The sequence below is a fragment of the Geotrypetes seraphini genome, chromosome 12, assembly GCF_902459505.1.
Source record: "Geotrypetes seraphini chromosome 12, aGeoSer1.1, whole genome shotgun sequence".
NCBI lineage: Eukaryota > Metazoa > Chordata > Amphibia > Gymnophiona > Dermophiidae > Geotrypetes > Geotrypetes seraphini.
In genome coordinates, this window is record NC_047095.1 from 8,059,261 (window position 1) to 8,080,414 (window position 21,154).

Sequence of the window (21,154 nt, forward strand, 5' to 3'; positions counted from 1 at the left end):
GAAGATAGGTAATTATGTAGATTATTAAAAAAAAGAAAGAAAGGTACCATATGTCTTCAGTATCAGCAGTGGGTAATGTAAGCAAATTGTCATGCAAGTATTGATGCTGGTCATAGGCGCCGGGGGGGGGGGGGAAGGGGGCATAACCTCCCCCCAAATTTGATCCCGGGGGTCCAGGGGAGCAGTGGGTAGGAACGAGAATTCACGGGAGCCAGTCAAAAAAGTCACTGAGAGCCGAGCAGGCAGCGCCAAAGCTGGTTGCCACTCAGTGGCAGAAGAAATCAGCTGCCACTGACTGGGAAGAGGTAGGAGTATGGGGCAGGGTGCATTGCAGAGATTTGGAGGGAGGGAGGGAGGGGGGCTGATTGCAGAGTCTGCCAGGGGGTGGGAGGGAAGGGAGCTGGGTGCAGAGTCTGACAGGGGAGGGAGGGGAGGAAGGGGCTAGGTCCAGGGCCTGACAGGGGAGGGAGAGGGGCTAGGTGCAGAGTCTGCCAGGGGAGGGAGGGAAGGAGGGAAGGAAGTAAGAGGCTGGGTCCAGGGCCTGATAGGGGAGGGAGGGGGCTAGGTGCAGAGCCTGGCAGAGAGAAGCTGGGTGCAGGGGTTAAGGAGTTGGGAAGGCAGGGAGGACGGATGCTCAGGGGGTTGGGAAAGATAGATATTGCACATACTGGGAGAGAGTTGAGAAGGACAAATGCATGGACTGGGAAGGGGGGGTTAGGAAAGGAGGAAAAGAGAGATGCTACACAGGTAAAGTAGTGGGGAGGGAGAGAAATAAATGCTGCCGGTGGGGGGAGGGAAAAGGAACGGAGAATTTTTGGACATATGTGTGTGATGTGAGAGGGAAAGAGAGATGATGTATATGGGGAAAAGAAGAAAGACATGTTGGACATGATAGTGGTTGAGAGGCGAGAGGGAGAAATGTTATACTGGGAGGGATGAGAGATGACCCAAAGAAGGGAGAGATGTCAGACCACTGGAATGGGAAGGAGATAGAGAGAGAGATGCCAGACCACAGAATGGAAGGGAAGGAGGGGAGAGATTCCAGGCTTTGGGAAGGAGAGGAGAAAGATGCCAGACCATACGAGGGGGGAAGATGGAGGGAGAGGGATGAGATGGTGCATAGGGATGGAGGAGAAGGGGAGATGGTGCACAGCGATGAGTGCAACATGGAAGAGATAAGAAGAAATGCTTCTTATGGATAGATGGGAGTAGGGGAGAAGAAAGAGGGAGGAGATGGTTCACATGGATAGATGGGAAGGGAAGGCATGGAAAAGTAGATTTTGAGACCAAAGCAGAAAAATGAAAGAAAGTTGAATGTTAAAAGTTAATACTAAAGACAGATGTATGTACTACACATATAGCCTTTTACTGACTATTATTCATAGACAGTCCCTGTAATTTGCTATAACAAAGACAGATGTATGGCAGAAAGTGAAGGAGAGAAAAACAGCAAATGGATAAGGTTGTCCTGGATACACAGTTAAGAGCCCAGACAGAAGGATGTGCAGCCAGAGACTGGAAAAGATGGTTTGAAACCCCAAATCACCAGGCAACAAAGGTAGGGGAAATGATTTTATTTTCAATTTAGTTATGAGAAATTACATCTGCTGTCTATATTTTGCACTATTCAGGAAGACATGCATTTGTTTCTATTTCTCTGGGGGTTGTACTGCATGCAGAGTCTTGCATCTTAGGGTTTTGTTTGTACATATTAATACTTTTGGTTTGTGGTCTTGTATTTGCATAGGGGTTATTTGGGTTCTGCATGTGTGACCAAGGCCAGGTGTTCTGGTAGGAACGAATGTTGAGAAACATACAGTGTGCTTGGCTGTAGTTTAATTTTGTGGTTAACCATTATGTATTGTTAATGAGATTATATTGTGTGTGTATCTACGAAAAATGAATGGGGAAAAAATGGTATTACAATTAGTACTAGTATGGGGGCGGGGTCGGGGGCGGAGCTTGCGGCCCCCTTCTTCTCCCGCCCCCCAACACAAAAAGCGTTCCGCTGCCTATGCCAACATCTCGTCATACCGTTTTGTATTATCATGCGAAGTGAACTGCTGTCGCATGTGCTGCTTCTGACAGCTGATCTACAACCGTGCCGACAGGTCTTCCGTAGACAGGAAGCGAAGGAGGGGCGGGAGCGCACGCCGCCTCGGCTGCAACCCTCCGTGTCCGCGACAGCGGGGGAGAGAGAGGCAGAAAGTGAGAGCTGGATTCGGGCGGGCAGCAGCAGCTCTCTCCTCGGCTGTTTAAAGCGGGGAAGTGACATTGAATTTCCTCTGCATTGACTCAGAGTCCCGCTCCCCGCCCCCCCCCCCCCTCGCATGCAGGTGGCGGGAGAGAGCCGCGTCCCCCTTTCCGCTGGCCGCTGCCTGGGGCATCTTCGGAGGCAGCGCTATGGAGCCCTGGAAGCAGTGTGCCCAGTGGCTGATCAAGTGCAAGGTGCTGCCCCCGAACCACAGGGTGACGTGGGACACTGCTCAGCTCTTCGACCTGGCGCAGACCCTGCGGGACGGGGTCCTCCTGTGTCAGCTGCTCAACAACCTCAACCCCCGATCCATCAACTTGAAGGAAATCAACCTGAGGCCGCAGATGTCGCAGGTAAACGCAGCCGGGGGGGGAAGGGGACGCTCGACTGTGTTCATTTGGGGATCGCGCTTGCAATAGCTGCAGCGGGTTCTCGCGGGCTGTCTCGTGTCGCGTCGTTCGAGTTGATGTGAGACTAATAGAGCGGGATGGGTGAGCGACAGACGGGCTCTGCATTATTCTGACGTGATGATCAAACATCCCGCTTTCTCCATTTTTTATTGATTTGATTTCTCTGATTTTTGTATTATATATACTTTTTTTTTTTTTTTTTTTTTAATCGAAGCCTTGTTTTAAAAAAAAAAAAAACCCCACCACCAAACTAAAAAAAAAAAAAAAAAAAAGGAACTGAGAAACTGTGATAAGCAGTCTCGATCTAGGAAGTTAAATGCTTCCTTCGGTGCAGCTGTATGTGTAATTGCAGTACTAAAGCGTGCTGTCCTCTTAAGGACTCACGCACGACGCAGGCTATGCTAGACGGTGCCAAGTCAATTAAAAGGTTGGAACGGAGGGGGTGGAGTTTAGTGTGTTGTCACCTTAGGTCACTGTGTTTTTATTCTCGTTTGAACCTCTTGCAACCCTTGATGTGGTCTTCTCCCTCACAAAAAAATGAAGACTTGTGTGGATTAATAACCTTTTAATTGCAGGAGTAATGCAATGCTTGAAAGAAATTACACCCCCTCCTGTTAGATAGGCCTGGAAATGGTAGCTGAATGAAAGAAACCCTAGGAAAGCACTGCTGTTATTTAATATATTTTATTGAATTTTGTCAAACAAAACAATACAAATTATACAGCTCATACTTATCCTATATTAAAACAAAAATCTAATGTGACGCTGGGTATTGCAATCATCTCTAGTCTATAACTATAAATCATGAACAATCTTATCACTGATATTCATCCAACCTTAGATTACACTTAGGGCTCCTTTTACGAAGGCGCGTTAGCAGGTTTAACGTGCGCGACTTTTCATCATGTGCTAACCCCTGCGCTAGCCGGAAAATTACCGCCTGCTCAAGAAGAGGCGGTAGTGACTAGTGCGGCTGGCGGTTTAGCGCACGCTATTACACGTGTTAAACCACTAACGCGCCTCCGTAAAAGGAGCCCTTAATCTAAGCTCACGAAAGATCCCCAAATTTTGTCAAACTTGCTTACATTGCCAAATCTTACTGCTAAAATTTTCTCATACTTAGCATATAAACATAACATATTCCACCAATTATTACAATCTAATTTTGAAAAATCTTTCCAATTAGAAAGTATTATTTTAATAGCAATCATTACTAGATGGCTTGATAGTGGTATCTAAAAATAAAACGGAAACTGCCTTATAAATGTCTAACTCCATTTTCAATCCTCTCCTGCATGGACTACTGCAACGCCCTATTCAACCGATTCTCAAAGCATCTCCAACGTGTACAAAACGCAGCACTTGGTCTACTGAAGAACCTTCGCATCCATGATTCAGTATCCCAAGCGCTAGCGATATCCCACTGACTACCCATAGCCAAACGCTGCATCTTCAAAGGCTTAGTACTTGCGCTCAAGTCCTTTATACAACATGGCGCCCGGCTACATAGCAGCCAAACTCTTACCTTATGTCCCAAGCAGATCCCTCCGCTTCCAGGAGGAAACACATCTTCAAATACCCTCTGGTTGGAGCCTCCAACTAGAAAGTGTCAGATGAAGGTCATGCTCCCACTTCTTACCAAAGTACTGGAACCAACTACCTCCTAACATCAAATCCCTTAATGGACATTTGAGCTTTAGAAAAGCAATAAAACCCACATCTTCACCTGACTCCTCAGAACAAGCTAGCATTTAGACTGTTACTCCCAAACCACTGTATTCTTAATAGATGTTCAGCTGACTCTCTCCCTGTGCATGCTTCTGACTTCAAGTGTCTCCCTGTGTATGCTTCGGGCTCCAAGGGTCTGCTAATCCAGAACAATTGAACTAGACACATCTCATGGTACCCTATTGCCTTAGTCTTCTGTTCCTTGTTGTTAATTATGTGTCTTATTGCTAACTGATATGTGTGTTACCTGTTCTGGGCTCCTTGGGGAGGATGGGATATAAATTAATAATAAATAAATATCGCCTATAATTATTTGATAAGATAAGGGTTCCATTATATCAAGAAGTACAGATATAATTATCCAAATCTTCCCCCCCCCAAGGTTGTATATGTGGGCATTTATAGATCATATGTTCTAAAGTTCCTATCTCAGACTTACATGTCCAACAATAGTTCTGCAGATTATCATTTGTTTTTGACATTTTTAAAGGCGTTCATAATGCTGGCAATCTCTGTGTGGAGGCTATCTTGAACAGTTTGGAGAGTGCAGTTATGGTATTATCGTTAATGCAGTATGATTCAGAGGAAATATATTCAGATGCTGTATCCATTGACTGTTTTCTGGACATTGTTCCATTGTTGCTGTGTGCATGTGGAAACATACATGGGACTAATGAGCTCAGCATTTTCCTCAAAAACACATAAGGGGGAAAAACCCTTTGATACATCATATGCATGATAGTAAATACTTCAGAAACCACTCTTTGAGGACTTTCATAGAAATGTTGCATGGGTTTTTTTTTTGTTAATTTAAGTTTCCCTGCCTTACTTGCTGTTTTGAAATAAAATTATTCACAAACTCATTTGGATAGAGGTCCAGGCGATAATCAGCTTGGTGAATAAATGAACAGTATTCAGAGAGTTAATAGGTATTGTCGCCAGGTCTAGCAAATTGTGCTCTGACCAGTGAACGTCGATTAACTGTTTTCCTGGCTGTCTTAAAATGAGAGGACCTAAAATTCTTTGCAGAAAATTTTGATTGACAAATGTACTTTTTAGGCTTAAAATATCAAAATTGATTTTAACTGAAGACCAGGATGTTTAACAACCTTGTTCTGATAGCTAAACATTTTGACAACTGAAATTAAAGCTAAAGCTTGAGTCTGGTTGTGTGATAGTGTTGAATCGCTGTAATTAAAAAAAAAAATAATAATTTTTTTTGTTAATAGAAAAAGTAAAGTAAAGCGGAATAATTTTACTTCATTCAAAAGATTAACTGACATCCATGCAGGAAGATAGGTAATTAAGTAGACAGTAAAAAAAAAAAAAATCTGCTTCTGTCAGCAGTGGATAATCTAAGCAAATTGCCATGCAAGTAGAGGCAGTGGTTGTGTCAACTCTTAGCTAGCTTCTAGTCATATCATTTGGATGTCGGAATGCCAACCACAGCATTTTGTATTATCATTCAAAATGAACTGCTGTCTGCTGTTGCATGTAATTTTGACAGCTGCATGCAAACAATACGCTACCATCAAAGAAAACAGAGCTGGTGCAGTAAGCTTTGTGCTGAGACAGTGCATAGTTTTAATGCAGATGTGACACCAGATTTGCGTGCAATGATGCAGTATACAAACTGTATGCAAATAGGACCTGTGCAAAACTTGTGCACTAACTCAGGAGAGCACACCAGATGGATGTGGACACGGTTCTGCATTAAAGGTGCCTGCTGCTGTTTGAACTCAAAAATTTATATCGGTGCACATTTTTGTACATCTGCTGGAATGCTATTCTATGCATGAAATTTTTGCAGTGCTAATAGTCATGCACAGAATAGCATTCCCTCGCATGCTTTTTTTTCCTGCTCAGCCCTGTGTACAGTGTTGGGCGTCGCTAAGTGTTCTAACTTTTAGGACTGTCGGGGTTTTCTTGGCCTAAATGCGTGACCTGAGTTGTGCGCACAACGTCTAAGTTAAAAACCGGCGCCTAAGTCAAAAACATGCCCACGACTCCAACCGATCGGAACCGCTCCGTGTCCGATTCGGACGGTTCCTTTAAGCCAGTGGTCTCAAACTCGTGGCCCGGGGGTCACATGCGGTCTGCTAGGTACTATTTTGAGGCCCTCAGTATGTTTATCATAATCACAAAAGTAAAATAAAACAGTTTTTTGATCATATGTCTCTTTAGCTATAAATGACAATATTATTATTAAGACTTAGCTAAAAGGAAAGATTTATAAACTATAAAGAGTTTTACCTCATGCAAAATTGTCATTTCTTTAATAAGACATTAACTATTTTTTCTGAGGCCCTCCAAGTACCTACAAATCCAAAATGTGGCCCTGCAAAGGGTTTGAAGTTTGATACCACTGCTTTAAGCTGTGTGGGTTTCTGTACAGCCATGAGGCTTAAAGGGACTTCTGGGTGGGGGTGGGGGGATTGAGGCGTCAGAGAAGGAGGCAACAGTCCCATACGTGGCTGTGCAGGTCCACGTCATGATGTGCTGGAATGGTGTGTATGCTTGGAGCAGAGGTGTAGCAAGTGGTGTAGCAAGGGTAGGAGGCAATGGCACCCTCTTCTCCACCCCCCAGCCGCATACGCGCTTTCCCTTTCCCCCCCCAAGTACCCCTTTAACTCTTTGCCGGCGTGAGCAGCATCTCCAACCTGCTTTCCCGCACTGGCCTCGGTTCTCCCCCTGATGTCACTTCCTACTAGGAAGTCACTTCAGAAGGCGAGACGAGGCTGGCATGAGCAGCAGGTTGGAGATGCTGCTCATACCGACGAAGAATTAAAATAGCACGGGGGAAGGTGGAGAGGAGGAGAGGTTCTGGCGCTCCCCGCTAAAACGGCACCTGGGACAGTCTGACCCCCATCCCACCTTACTACACCACTGGCTGGGAGGGAGGCAGGCAGCTGGAAACCTGAACATCTATCCCACAACAGCAGACTGCGCAGAATACTGAACAGCTTGTGGAGGAGGGGAATTCTGCGCAAATTCTGCATTGGGCAGAATTACCTCAAGAGTAAAAAGAGGCTGGATTAGGGAGTAGAGTGACTATTTGTCTTCTCTGCTTCAGGCTGACTGAAGGGAGGGGCTGGAGTAAAACATCTGTAATGCTAAAGAAACGTTTAGTACCGTGTTTCCCTGAAAATAAGCCCTACCCTGAAAATAAGCCTTGGCATCATTTTCGGGGTATGTCTTAATATAAGCCCTAGTCCCGGGATTCGCTGGCAACTGTTCAACCTGGCCAAGCAGCCTGTTTAAAGTTCTGCCGGCCCGACTCTGCTTCGGAAGAAGGTAGGGCTCGCTCACGGTTGGCGGGGAGGGAAGGATGGAGGGTCAGCAGGGGTTTGGCTGCGTGGTGGGATGCTCAAGGGTTCTGTTGCACAGGGGATGGGAGGGAGGGAAGGATAGAAGCTGGGCAAACTTCTGCTGCAAAGGGGGATAGGAGAGAGGGAGGGAGGGGAGGGAAGATGCTGTACATGTGAGGGAGAGAAAGGAAAGAGGAAGAATTGGGGTGAAGGAGAAGAAGGGAGAGATGGTCATGTTCATACCCTGAAAATAAGACCTAGTGCCTTTTTTGGGCTGCCCCAGAGTTGAAAAAGAAATGGTGGAACTGTGTTCCAGTCTATTCCTCCAGAACAATTTTTTGGCTTACACTGTTTTCTCTCTCTCTCTTTCTCTCTCTTTTTCCCTCTCTCTCTCTCCATATTTGATCCTTCAATTCTTGGGATAGTCAAGTACTTCTTGGTCCTGTTAACATGATACGTGGGGCCTAATTTAAACAGGAACTTACTCTTTTGTGTCTGTTGGATGTGCATAAGCAAAACTTTTTTAGTTTGTTTTTGGACAATTTGGGGGAATACAGACCTTTTTCAATATATTTCACACATTCAGTTTAATAATTTTTAATGCACATAAATTGATCATGTAGTGGAATGCATGTTGAGGTGATTTTATACACACTAAAATTTTTTAATGCATACTGATGAATGCACTTCCTTAGTGCTTATATAAAAAGAATGTTAAATTAGGACTCTAGGATATGGTGGAAGATTATAAACACAAGGTCCATCCAGACTGCTGATCCTCCTCTCTCATTGTAGTATTGCATGCTTCATTTGGTCTCCATCTCTGCCTTGCATCTAAGCGAATCCTTTGTGCTTATCCCAGTGTATCTCAAACTGTGTGCCTCCTGAGATTCCAAGTGTGTCGTGGCACACTGAGGAGGAAGAGAGGCGCCTGCCAGCTGACATCCCTACGCGGTACAGCGCCAGCGCTGCCCAATTTGCCAAAGGCTTGCATGTTTCCCCCCTTCTCTCTAGCGTCCTCCGGCTTCCTCCCTAGCCTCCCGATCTCACCTTTAAAGCTAATTATAGCAGCCTGCAGAGGATCGCCCGTAGATAAAATGATTCTATTTTCAATATAGTGATTGAAATGTGTTAGCTTTGAGAATTTATATCTGCTGTGTATATTGTGTGTATATAAAAAATGAATAGAAAAAATTGCATTACATAAAGGGGATGGAATCTGGGGCAGAGCTTGGGTGTGCCTAGGGAGGCCTGTGGTTGGGGTACTCAGTTGATATTTGTTAGACTTAGGGGTACTTAGCTTGAAGTAGTTGAAAAACACTGCTGTAGGTAATCGGCTGGCACCAATGCCTCTCCTTCTCTCCGGCCATCTTCCCTGCTGGCACCCCCTACTGGCATCTCAGTGCCCATCTGGAGGGCATTTCATTTATATATTTTGCTTTTTTTTAGGGCCTCTGTTAGAGCCAGTAAATGTGGCAGTAGAGAATGACACGGGGACAAATTTTTCCCCGTCCCTGCAAGAACTCATCTTCCTATTCCGTCAAGTTCTTTTCCTACCCCTGTCCTATTCCTGCAAGCTCTGTCCTCATCTGCACAAGCCTCAAACACTTTAAAATCATAAGTGTTCAAGGCTTGATCGGTTAATGTAGAGCTTACAGGAATGGGACAGGGACGGCAACAACATGCACAGGGACGGGGACAAATCTGTCCCCATGTCATTCTCTACGTGGCAGTCTTGAAAGCATAGCTGCTCCTTGGGCTTTAAGAGAATTTTAGGGGAATTAGCTTGGACAGACTGGATGGGCCATTTGGCCTTTATGTGCCATCATTTAAATCTCTGGGCAGCCGGAGTGTTGAGTTCAACCTTCTGCCTGACCTGGAACCCTTCATTCAGCAGCAGCCCGCCTAGGCGGGAACAGGAAGTTGCTGCTGAATGGGACAAGCCAAAGGCAGAAAGCTGAACTCGACGCTGCAGCACGGCTGCCCAAAGATTTAAAATAACAGCAACTGGGGAGGAGGTGTGGAAATCTTCAGGCAGCCGCAGCGTCAACGAGATAAGCCTTCTGCTGTTGGCCTGCCCTGGAAGTCTTCATTCAGCAGCAACTTCCTGTTCCCGCCCAGGCGGGCTGCTGCTGAATGAAGAGTTCCGGGGAAGTCAGAAGGCTGAACTCGTTGACGCTGCAGCTGCCCAAAGATTTAAAATAAGAGCAACCGGAGAGGAGGTGTGGGGGAGTCAGGAGGTGAAGAGAAATGTTGTGCCACAGGGTCACACTTGGGGGGAGGGGAGAAGGAAGGAAAGAATAACACGCCATACACCGAAAATTTAAAATTAGAACGGCTAAAAGAGGAGATAGGTGAGGGAGCAGGGCCCCTGTGCCCCCCCATTCCGACACCTATGTCTCCAAGAGTATCTTTAACCACACCTTTCTCCAAAGGACATCACATAATGTGGCACCCACTAACGAATCATCTATGGAGTAACCCCCCCACTCTGGAATGCGTTCTCTGAAAGACTTTGCTCTATGCAAGATTACCTGGCTCTTTTCCCAAGCTTTTAATGGAAGAAGCACCCACATACAAGGTCTAACTCTGGTCTGCACAAACAGTAGCAGGACTTGCTTATCCACTCCTATCCTAGCTGAGACTTTACTCGTGCATCTTTCTTTAAAGGGACTATCTGTCTGTCTGTTCCACCTCCAATTACATACACCCTATGCTGTTTATTTAGATGTTTTATTGTGAATTCTGTTGACCATGTAAATAGCATACTATCCCATACTATGTATCGTTTATTTTTACTGCTGTATATTGTATTGGGTGAAGTTCTTTATAAAGGTGGTAAATAATACATTTAAATAAATCCTAATAAATTAAAAGAAATAAACTCCTCACCCTTGCTGCTCTTGATTATACCTACAGGACAGCGTTCACATAAGTAACCATGTTATCGTCAGTGTGCTCAAGTTTCAAGTTTAATATTTTTCTTGATTGATCGCTTAATCAAATTCTAAGCGATGAACAGATTAAAATATAATCAAATAGAGGCAAAATAGTACAAACTTTAAATAATAACATTGGGTAGATAACTAATACATTATACTCATTACATAAGGCTTGCAGTGTTCCCTGGATTCTATATATGGTACCCAAAATTGGGTACTGATATTTGGGCACTGATCCATGATATGCACCCAACTAAATTATTTAATGAGACAATTAATGGCAGTAATTGGCACTAGTTTGAATTTGCGTACACATCCTGCTATGTGCTCAAATCCCTGAGTGCACAGCCCAAAAGGGGCGGGCCATGGGAGATGTAAGGGTGGATAAGCCCAAAAAAGAACCATATCTTCACAAAAACAACAAAAGAAAACCCCAAAAGTGTAGGCTCAATGGTAATTCAAACAGGGTGGTCAAAAGTGCTAAAAGTCTGTAATCAATAAATGGCTTGAAAACAGTCTATACTTGGTGACAAAACTTTATTGACTATAACTCAATCGATGCTGTATTGATGTGACCTGACACGGTCTGTGTTTCAGCTACGCAGAGCCTTCTTCAGGGGTCTTAATCAACAAAACCCAATTTATTGTTGAATAATGAGATTGGTTAAATGGCAAGATTGAGTTTTAAATATATCTCAATTTCTGAGCAATAAAATGCCGTTGATCAAAATGTAGATAAGTGCAAGGTGATGCATTTCGGTAACAAAAGTCATATGCACGAATACAGGATGGTCTGGTGCTGTACTCGGAGAGACCCCCCAGGAAAGAGACTTGGGAGTACTTGTAGACAAGTCAATGAAACCGTCCGTGCAATGTGCGGCGAAAAGGGTGAATAGAATGCTAGGAATGGTTAAGATGGGGATCACAAACGGATCTGAAAAGGTTATCATGCCGTTATAGCGGGCCATAAATGACATAGTACTATTAGAAAGGGTCCAAAGAAGAGTGACAAAAATGATTAAGGGACTGGGGGAGTTGCCGTAGAATGAGAGGGTAGAGAAACTGGGCCTCATCTCCCTTGAAAAGAGAAGACTGAGAGGGGACATGATCGAAACATTCAAGATATTGAAGGGAATTGACTTAGTAGATACAGAGAGATTGTTCACCCTCTCCAAGTTGAAGAGAACAAGAGAGTACTCACTAAAGTTAGAAGGGAAAAGATTCTGTACAAACGTAAGGAAGTTCTTCTTCACACAGAGAGTGGTAGAAATTTGGAACGCTCTCCTGGAGGCTGTTATAGGGGAAAGCACCCTTCAGGGATTCAAGACAAGGTTGGATAAGTTCCTAATGGAACAGAACATATGCAAGTAAGGCTAGACTCAAATAGGGCACTGGTCTTTGACCTAAGGGCCGCTGCGTGAGCGGACTGCTGGACACGGACCACTGGTCTGACCCAGCAGCGGCAAATCTTATGTGCTTATGTAACTAAACGCTGTCGTACAAAGATGTGGGAATGGGCAAGTCGGGGGCGTTCCTAAAAATTTGTGCGCAGTGTTATATAGAGTACTGGGGATGTGTACCCAAATTGGGCCCTGGGAATTGCACCTATTTTCGGCAGGTGTAATTCCTGGTATTCAAGTCTGGGTGCCAAAATTGGCACTCAGTGGGCGCTCATCTTTGAGAATTAACGGATGGAGGACGGATGGAAAATGAAATAAATAAATAACAGCATTGAGCACTGATTTTTCAGCACCATTTACCGAATCAAGCCCTGTGTGTATACAGCCATGGGGGCCCTAGAAAACTCTGTTCTGCACGTTAAGGCCATTATTATACACAGAAAAGGGGAAGAGTATAAAATTATGACCTGATTGTATTGTACGTATGTTACATTAAAACTGATGCCTAATATCTCAACCCAAACAATAAGTAAAGCCAGGGATTAATTTTTGGAGTAATGACCTAGAACGCAGTGCCACCACTTCTTTTCAGACTGCAGAGCAGCAGGGACATTCTGCCAGGTCTCTCCACGTCAGACAGCCTGCAGTGGAAAGGAAAAAGGGGGGGGGGGGGGGTCACTCTCCTCCCTAATCTAGCCAACTTTTTCTGTTGCTTCTGTCCAGGCCCAGCTGCTCCCTCTCCCCTGCAGTACACTTTCACTTCCCTTTTGTCTACAAATTAAGCCCTGGGTAAGACCATGAAGAAACTGGTATTCTAATGTTATAACTAATAAAATGAAGCATATAACAATTAAATCATAAAAAACAATCCAGTAGAAAAGAGATAAAAGTGCTACAGTAAAAGAACCTATACTGTAGACACCAAAGAACCAGATAATTAGGGACCGATTACAGGTTCAGAGCAAAAATTCACTGGCGGCATTTCAGAGGGATATTTATGAAGTGCTGAGTTTGTGCTGGAAATTGAAAATTGCACTCTTCAGAAAGATTGATTCAAATTGAGAGGTTGGAGGGGAGGACAGAAGTGATTGAAGTGCCAGAGAACTAATGCAAGTCTAAAGAAGGATAAAGCAAGAAAAATATGTTAGATTGGAGAGAAGAGCAGTGATTTTATTGCTTGGATGTCCTGTCCTCTAGATAGATTTTTTTTTTTTTTAACTTTCTCTCAAATGACTGGTGTAAAATTTCTGAGAAGAGTGTTCAGTGCAGTTCTTGGTGCAGTGGTTAAAAGCTACAGCCTCAGCACCCTGAGGTTGTGGGTTCAAACCCACGCTGCTCCTTGTGACCCTGGGCAAGTCACTTAATCCCCCCATTGCCCCAGGTACATTAGATAGATTGTGAGCCTTCCGGGACAGACAGGGAAAAATGCTTGAGTACCTGAATAAACTCATGTAAACTGTTCTGAGCTCCTTTGGGAGAATGGTATAGAAAATTGAATAAATAAATAAATGTTTTATAAGGATACTCGGTTGGGCCTTCAAATTTACTCCCCTCCCCCTTTTAACTAAGCAGCAGTAGAGGTTTCTACCATGGCTTGGGGTGCTAAATGCTCTGATGCTCATAGGAATTCTATGGGGTAAAAGGGGGAGTTCCCGTGGTCTCGCAGTTGCTCCAAGAACTTGTGGCAGCCGTTCAGCTAGCGGCTCTCCTCGGGGCAAGAGCGAAGAAGATGGCTCCTGCTCTGGTTCACAGCTGGACCACCAGGGATTTAAAAGGTATGCCAAGGAGGTGGAAGATAGGTAAAAGTTCTTGGGCAGGAAGGGAGGGGTATGGGTGCAGAGTCTGGCAGAGCAGGGGACGGAGGGAGCTGGGTGCAGAGCCTGCCAGAGCAGATAGAGCTCCTCTTTTGGTGAGCAGAAGCTCATCTTCAGGCTGTCTCAGTCGCAGGAATGGAGTTGCAGGAATGGAGAATGTTAAGGCTGACTATTTCAGTCGGCAAACTCTCAACCTGGAGGAATGGTCACTGACCCCACAGGCATTCAACATTATTGTCCAGTGGTGGGGGCTCTCATTGATGGATCTGATGGCCTCGGCAGTAGACACCCTGAGACAAGAAAATAACCTCATCAACTTCAAATCTAGTCTTAAAATATTTCTTTTCAAAGATACTTATGAGATCTATTCCTAGGTCCCCGTATTCATAAGACTCAGACATTAGGCCTAACATTAAAGACTCCCTATACCCCTTTTGTTTTTCACTTTCCCCTTTCTTTTTATTTTTATGCAATGTATCCTTCCCATTTACCCTTATGTATCATGTTATGTCTGTACTGTTCATGTGAATTTGTCGTCTACCATTTTATATTTTAAAAATTTATATTTCTGTTTAATTGTAAACTACTTTGCATTTAAAAGCAGTATGTCAAGACCAAATAAAACTTGAAACTTGGATCACTATTACAGCCGAAGACACAATCCTAGAATTATAGGGTTGGATGCTTTAGTCCAAATGTGGCCAGAAAAGGGTCACTTGTATGTGTTCCCTCGTGGCCCATGTTAGGTCAAGTTATTTGCAGGATCATGAATCATCTGGGGTTGGTAGTCCTAATGGTGTCCAAGTGGCCCAGCAGACAATGGTATGCAGACCTAGTTCATTTACAGCTGGGGTATCAAAGTCCTTCCTCGAGGGCCGCAATCCAGTCAGGTTTTCAGGATTTCCTCAATGAATATGCATGAGATCTATTTGCATGTACTGCTTTCATTGTATGCTAATAGATCTCATGCAAATTCATTGGAGAAATCCTGAAAACCCAACTGGATTGCGGCCCTTGAGGAGGGACTTTGACACCCCTGATCTACAGAGAGTTGAAGGCCTCAGATTAACAGTTCAGGCGGATCTCCTGACTCGGGGTCCAGTTCATATTGAGAATACGGAACACTTTGGGCTTACAGCACAGTTCTTCAGCAGGCTGCTCTAGTATGGAAGGGATACACGGAGGTGGTTGTTTCCACTCTACTTAAAGCCAAAAAGCCCTCAATGGTAGTAGTCTAAGCTAAGCCCTGGAAGACTTTCTGGCACTGGCGTGCTAAGGTCAATGCAGAGACCTTAGAAGCCCTGATTTTGGTATTCCTGTAATTTTTGTAAGAGGGACTTGAGCAGGGTCTATTGGTTAGATTGCTGAAAGTGCAGATATCAAGCTTTCCGTGTTTCCAAGCTCAGGGGGAAAAAGCGTCTCTGGCTTCTCATCCAGATGTCGCCAATTCCTTAAAAGGGCTCTCGGGTTGCACCCTCCAGTGTGTCTACCATTCCTATCCTGGAATCTTAATACTGTCTTGCAAAGTTTCAATAGGGCTCCGTATGAGCCCTTATAGGCTTCCCTTCTGGATCTTACAGTTAAGACAGTATTCCTGCCAGACGGTCTCAGAATTGCAAGCACTATCCTGCAGGGAGTTGCTTCTAAAGATTACAGAAGCAGGACTATCCTTACGCACAGTTCCATCTTTCTTACCGAAAGTAGTCTCTGCCTTCCATGTCAATCAGGAAGTCCGTTTGCACGCCTTTCAGCCTACGGGTCCAATGAAAAAGGACAAAATATTGTATTTTCTAAATGTCAAGAGAGTGCTTTTTCATTATCTCAAAGTTTTGGGTCTCTGACCCCTTTTTGTGCTGATCAGTCAGGCTAAGAAAGGGAGGTCTGTGTCTAAGGCCTCAATCTCCAGATGGATTAAAATGACAATTTCCTATGTGTATGTGAGCTGTGGTAAGCAGCCGCTGAGTCCATTGAAATCACACTCCACCAGAGGGATGCCTACTATATGGGTGGAGACTTGAGCATCTACGTGGTCTACTCTTCATACTTTTACTAGGTTCTTTAGAGCAGACATGGAAGCCAGGAATGGAGCTGCTTTTAGGTCCTCCGTGTTAAAGGGAGGCTCAGCAGTCCCGCCCTAGACTCAGGGTACCACTTTGGTACATCCCTAGCATTCAGGACTACTAGACACATTGCACTAAAAAGAAAGGTTCTTACCGTGATAATCTTCTTTCTTCTAGATGTCTAGTTGCCCTGAAACCCTGCCCTGTAAGTGGGCTTTGCCTGCCTTCTGTTTTTATATCAATCTGTGTCTGTATTTGGAGAATTCTCTGTCTCTCAGCCAAGCTGAGTTAATAAAAAAAAAAGAAAGAAAGAAAGAGAAATTAGATCTGAGTTTCTGTTTGATAGAAGGACGTGCGAGTAGCTACGAGCTCCATAAATGCTAGTACTGGTTTCACACGGTTTTTGTATCAGTTTTAATATTGGTATATTTGTTAGAAAGCAGAAGTTGTATAAGATATCTTATATATCCCTTACATACATTTTTAATAATTGGAGCCTTTGCTCCTATACAGTTAAACATAGATTTATATATTTTATATACAGAAAGCTTTATTTTGTTTCTATGTACTTTAAATGATTCTTGTATCCTTTAAAATACTTAATAAAAATTATTGAACTAAAAAAAAAAAAAAAGAAAGCAGAAGTTGTAGTGTTGGGGAGTTTTTCCCTTTTTCGCTCCTTCTTGTTATATCTTTCATTTCAGTGAGGCTTGACTGCTTTTATACAAACTGAGAGGGGGCAGGAGCAGCTGGCTGGGAAGAAGACGGAGTTGGAAAGATGACTGACATCATTATTAAAACCTAATTTTTTGTTTTTAGTGACTTTAGTCAACTTGTCCCAAAGATGGTCACAGATTATTCCAATGATATCATAAAGGCTGTGTTTAACTTGTGCAGCGGTACTCTGGTAATGCAGAAGACATGCCTCAACCTACCCCATACATCCACCTGACATTCTTTTCATAATTGCTATGCTCTTGCATTTTGGAATAAGATAATTTTTCACAGTTAAATTCTCCCCTAAGATTTGGAAAAGATATTTTGGGGCTGATTCTATAAACAGTACCTAAATCAGCCAGTGCCTAAAAAAAAAGGCGCCAGTCGTGTGTCAGTCGTGCTTAGGCACTGTTTATAGAATCACGGTTAGCGGCGCCTAGATAAAAACCTGAAATGTAGACAAGGGTTTTAAAGGGCCTACATTTCAGGACCCCAAGTTTTTGGAGAATCGTGCTTAGTGGCACCTAACTTGCACTCCGCCCATAGAAACACCCACTTAGGTATTAGGTGCCACTAAGCGCATTGCGATAGGCGCCTATCACCCAATTGCATTTTTTTAGGCTGTTTTGGGTATTTTCCCAATTAATTTAGGCACCCTTTATAGAATCATCCCCTTTGTGTTTACTTTCTTGTATACACTTCCCCCTCCGCATTTGCGGTGATAGGGGAACGGCGAGGCGGGGGTGGGGGGCCTTTGATAAAAACCCCCACAAATAACCAAAACCGTGAATATGGAGGGGTAAGTGTTGTGCCTGAAAGCTATTGAAGCAGTGTACATTCTTCTGTCCCTGGCTGGCTCACAATAATAATTTTGTACCTGAGGGGATGTGATCTTGAGCAAGTTGAGCAACTTGCCCAGGATCACAAAAAAATTTGATGTGGTATTTGAACCAGACTCCCCTGGTTCTCAGACTGCTATTCTAACCATTAGGCTATTTCTCTCTACAAACATTGTAGCTTGCAGTTCTCCATAGATTAATTCTGAGCTTTCAGTTAGCCAGAAAAAGTTTTTAAAAACATTATACTCATTTACTCCTCTGCCCAAGGACTGAGAACAACAATTCCGAAAACTTTCATTAAAAAATGGCTACTGGACTAGGCGCTCATGTCTCCCTATGGCAGAACAGTGTGTTAATATCACTGGGCTAGCTAAGCAGGCTTTGTGCGCAGGTAAGATAGCTAAACTTGTTTAACATGCTTGGCTTCCATTTGTTCTGTGTTTGAATCTTTGAATTATTGTGGAAGGTCCATCGGTGCTTTTTGAATGGGCTATTCTCTTCCGTATTCACTTTTGACAAGCCTGATTATAGCATGCACTTTTTTTTTTTAATTGAGTTCTTTCTGGTTTCTCTTCTATACACCCTTGCCATCTATTTTTCTCTCTTCCTTGAACCTGACCAAGCCAGTGTAATTTGCATATGGAAATGAAGTATGTGAAACTGGGATGTTAAAGGTCTATTGAGATCATCCATGACACAGTGGTTAAAGCTACAGCCCCAGCACCCTGAGGTTGTAGGTTCAAACCCACGCTGCTCCTTGTGACCCTGGGCAAGTCACTTAATCCCTTCCCCCATTGCTCCAGGTACATTAGATAGATTGTGAGCCCACCAGGACAGATAGGGGAAAAATGCTTGAGTACCTGAATAAATTCATATAAACTGCTCTGAGCTCCCCTGGGAGAATAGTATAGAAAATTGAATAAATTGTACTCTCCCTTGTTATTTTATCCTACATGAAGTGACACAAGTGCTGTTTGCAAAGAGGTTGGCAGCTGGAGAGCTGATGTTCCTCAGGTCTTTTTGGAAACCATTATCTTTGAGCTTTCAGAGGTTTTATCTAGTTTTATGGAGATCAGCTGGGTAATTGTATTGGAGTGTCTAGCTCTGAGGGAGAATCTTATAGCTGAGCTTTGCCTTACATAGATACATAGTAGATGACGGCAGATAAAGACCCGAATGGTCCATCCAGTCTGCCCAACCTGATTCAATTTAAATTATTATTTTATTTTTTTTTCTTCTTAGCTATTTCTGGGCGAGAATCCAAAGCTTTACCCGGTAATGTGCTTGGGTTCCAACTGCCGAAATCTCTGTTAAGACTTACTCCAGCCCATCTACACCCTCCCAGCCATTGAAGCCCTCCCCTGCCCATCCTCCTCCAAACGGCCATGCACAGACACAGACCGTACAAGTCTGCCCAGTAACTGGCCTAGTTCAATCTTTAATATTATTTTCTGATTCTAAATCTTCTGTGTTCATCCCACGCTTCTTTGAACTCAGTCACATAAGCTCCTCACAAATTGGTTTGTTGAGCCGAAATGAGCTGCATTTTCTTTAGTTATTAGAATTTGGTTGTCCTCTTTTTAATTTGTAATACGTATTGAAATATTTGATACTGCGTGTACATCAAATTTTAATAAAACTTTTAACTTGAGATGAAGACGGGTCTCGCCAGTGGCAGAATGAATTTTGTTGTTGTGTTGATGTGTGGAACACACCGAGTATCTTAATTATATTCAGATCCACAGACTCCGGGCAGCGTTCTTGGATGTAGTAAATCTGAGTGATTTACATCGCGTTCTCTGGGAACTGAGCCGTTGCTGAGCTTAATTTACCTCGTGTTTAAAGGAGCTGGTCTATAGCTCCTCCATCACTCTGTTCGGCCGTAGTGATATTGGAAGCCTGATGAAATCCCAGTTGTCCAATTCTCAGAATGATGGACCGCCTGCCTGCCATTGCTGTACACTGAAACTTCACTGCTCAGGACAATGGCAGGGTAAATAAGAAGCATTTCCTAAACAGAAAAGCTTCTCACCTCTTTGTTTTGTGCCTATGTGTGTATGTGACGCTATGAATTTCCAGGAGCAACCTTATCTTCCTGCTGCCATGAAGGGGAAGAGAGTGAGCGTAAACACAATTGGATAAATTGGAGTTTTGGTCTTCAATTCTGATCTAATATTTGGGTTTTATTGTATCCCGGATCTTGTGGATCCGATGCCCATTTGTTTTCAAGGGCTAAATTCTTGAAAGGTTGCCAGAATTTCAGTGCTGGGACGATGCATGATGGCTGGCACAGAGTTGCCAGGTTTTTCAATCGGAAAATACGTCCCCCCGTAGATCCGCCCCCCCAGGCCCGCCCAATTCCACCCATCCCCGCCCTGTAAACACCCTAATCCTGCCCTAGCCCCGCCCCCTGCTGCCTGCTCTTGTTGGGCATGTGTGGACTTCCTCCCCGCCTGACGCGATTTCAGGAGGATTTTCAAAACCTGGACAAAGTGCCGGGTTTTGAAAAGCCATCTGGATCCCTGGAAAGCAGGACATGTCAGGGGAAAACCGGATGTCTGGTAACCTTAGGCTGGCATAAATGACTGTACTCAGCTAGGCACATTCTCCTACCCACATGCATAACTGCCTGACATGCCCTCTCGGGTCCATGCCCTCTTTGAAGTTATGTGCTCTGGATTTTGAATGCGTAGCTTATAGAATAGCGACTTAGTTATGTATGTAACTTCTAATTGGTGCCAATTAGTCAATAATTGGCTGTAAACTCCAATGAATAGCTGATTATTGAACTAGGTTATGCTTGCAACTTACCTTATTCTATAACTTGCATGGCCAAATTTGCCTTATAGTTGGAAATTTGAATGTTCAAGTTTATAGAATTAGGGGGTGGTTTGTGGCTCATCAGAATGTTAGGCCTTCAATTTGGCAATAATAAATTTATTGGTTCATCTTTCTATCTATAAGCTTGTTTAAAAGCACTCTTGAGGTCTCTCACCCACAGCAGTAGAAACAGAGAAGGAAAAGGGGATAGAAGGTTATAGATAGAGGGTTATTATATAGGTCCTGGTCCTGATGGGCTGCCGTGTGGGTGGACTGCTGGGCGTGATGGACCTCTGGTCTGACCCAGCAGAGGCGCTGCTTATATTCTTATATATGGCGCATCTATTCTTTTCATCCATACCAAACTATGCAGCTCTACAATCCCTTCCTCAGAGATATTCTGTGCTTGTCCCATGCGCTCTTCAATTCAGAAACTGTTCTTGTCTCTACCACCTTCACTGGGACACTGTTCCAGGCATCCATCACTCTTTTTATCGAGAAATATTTCTATAGGTATTCCTGAGTCTACCCCTTATCACCTTCATCCTGTGACCTCTTGTTCCAGTGCCTCCTTTCTGTTTGAAGAGGCTTGTTACCTCTGCCTTTGCACAGTTTATTATTTTTTTTAAAAACATTTCTAAACCACACAATGTACAGAGTAACATACATAAAATCGAAACACAAAGCACTAAAAAAAACCCAATTAATAAAACATCTATACTAAGGACCTCTTTTACTAAGGCCAACCAATTAGCGCGTGCTAATAAAATTAGCACGCGCTAACGCGTCCATAGACTAACAATCACGCTTTAGTGTTTAGCGCGCGCTAATTGGTTAGCACACCTTAGTAAAAGAGGACCTA

At 43.8% G+C, this 21,154-nt stretch overlaps 1 protein-coding gene across 2 annotated transcripts in view; it reads left to right on the plus strand.

Annotated features, from left to right (window-relative positions):
- The first annotated feature begins 2,041 nt into the window (after positions 1-2,041).
- Positions 2,042-21,154, plus strand: part of VAV3 (vav guanine nucleotide exchange factor 3) — a 571,528-nt gene continuing 552,415 nt past the window's right edge. For both annotated transcript variants that reach the window (XM_033916404.1, XM_033916405.1), the window contains exon 1: positions 2,042-2,607. In XM_033916404.1, coding sequence (XP_033772295.1) covers positions 2,404-2,607 — 204 coding nt within the window. In that variant the 5' untranslated portion in view covers positions 2,042-2,403. The remainder of the gene's footprint in view (positions 2,608-21,154) is intronic.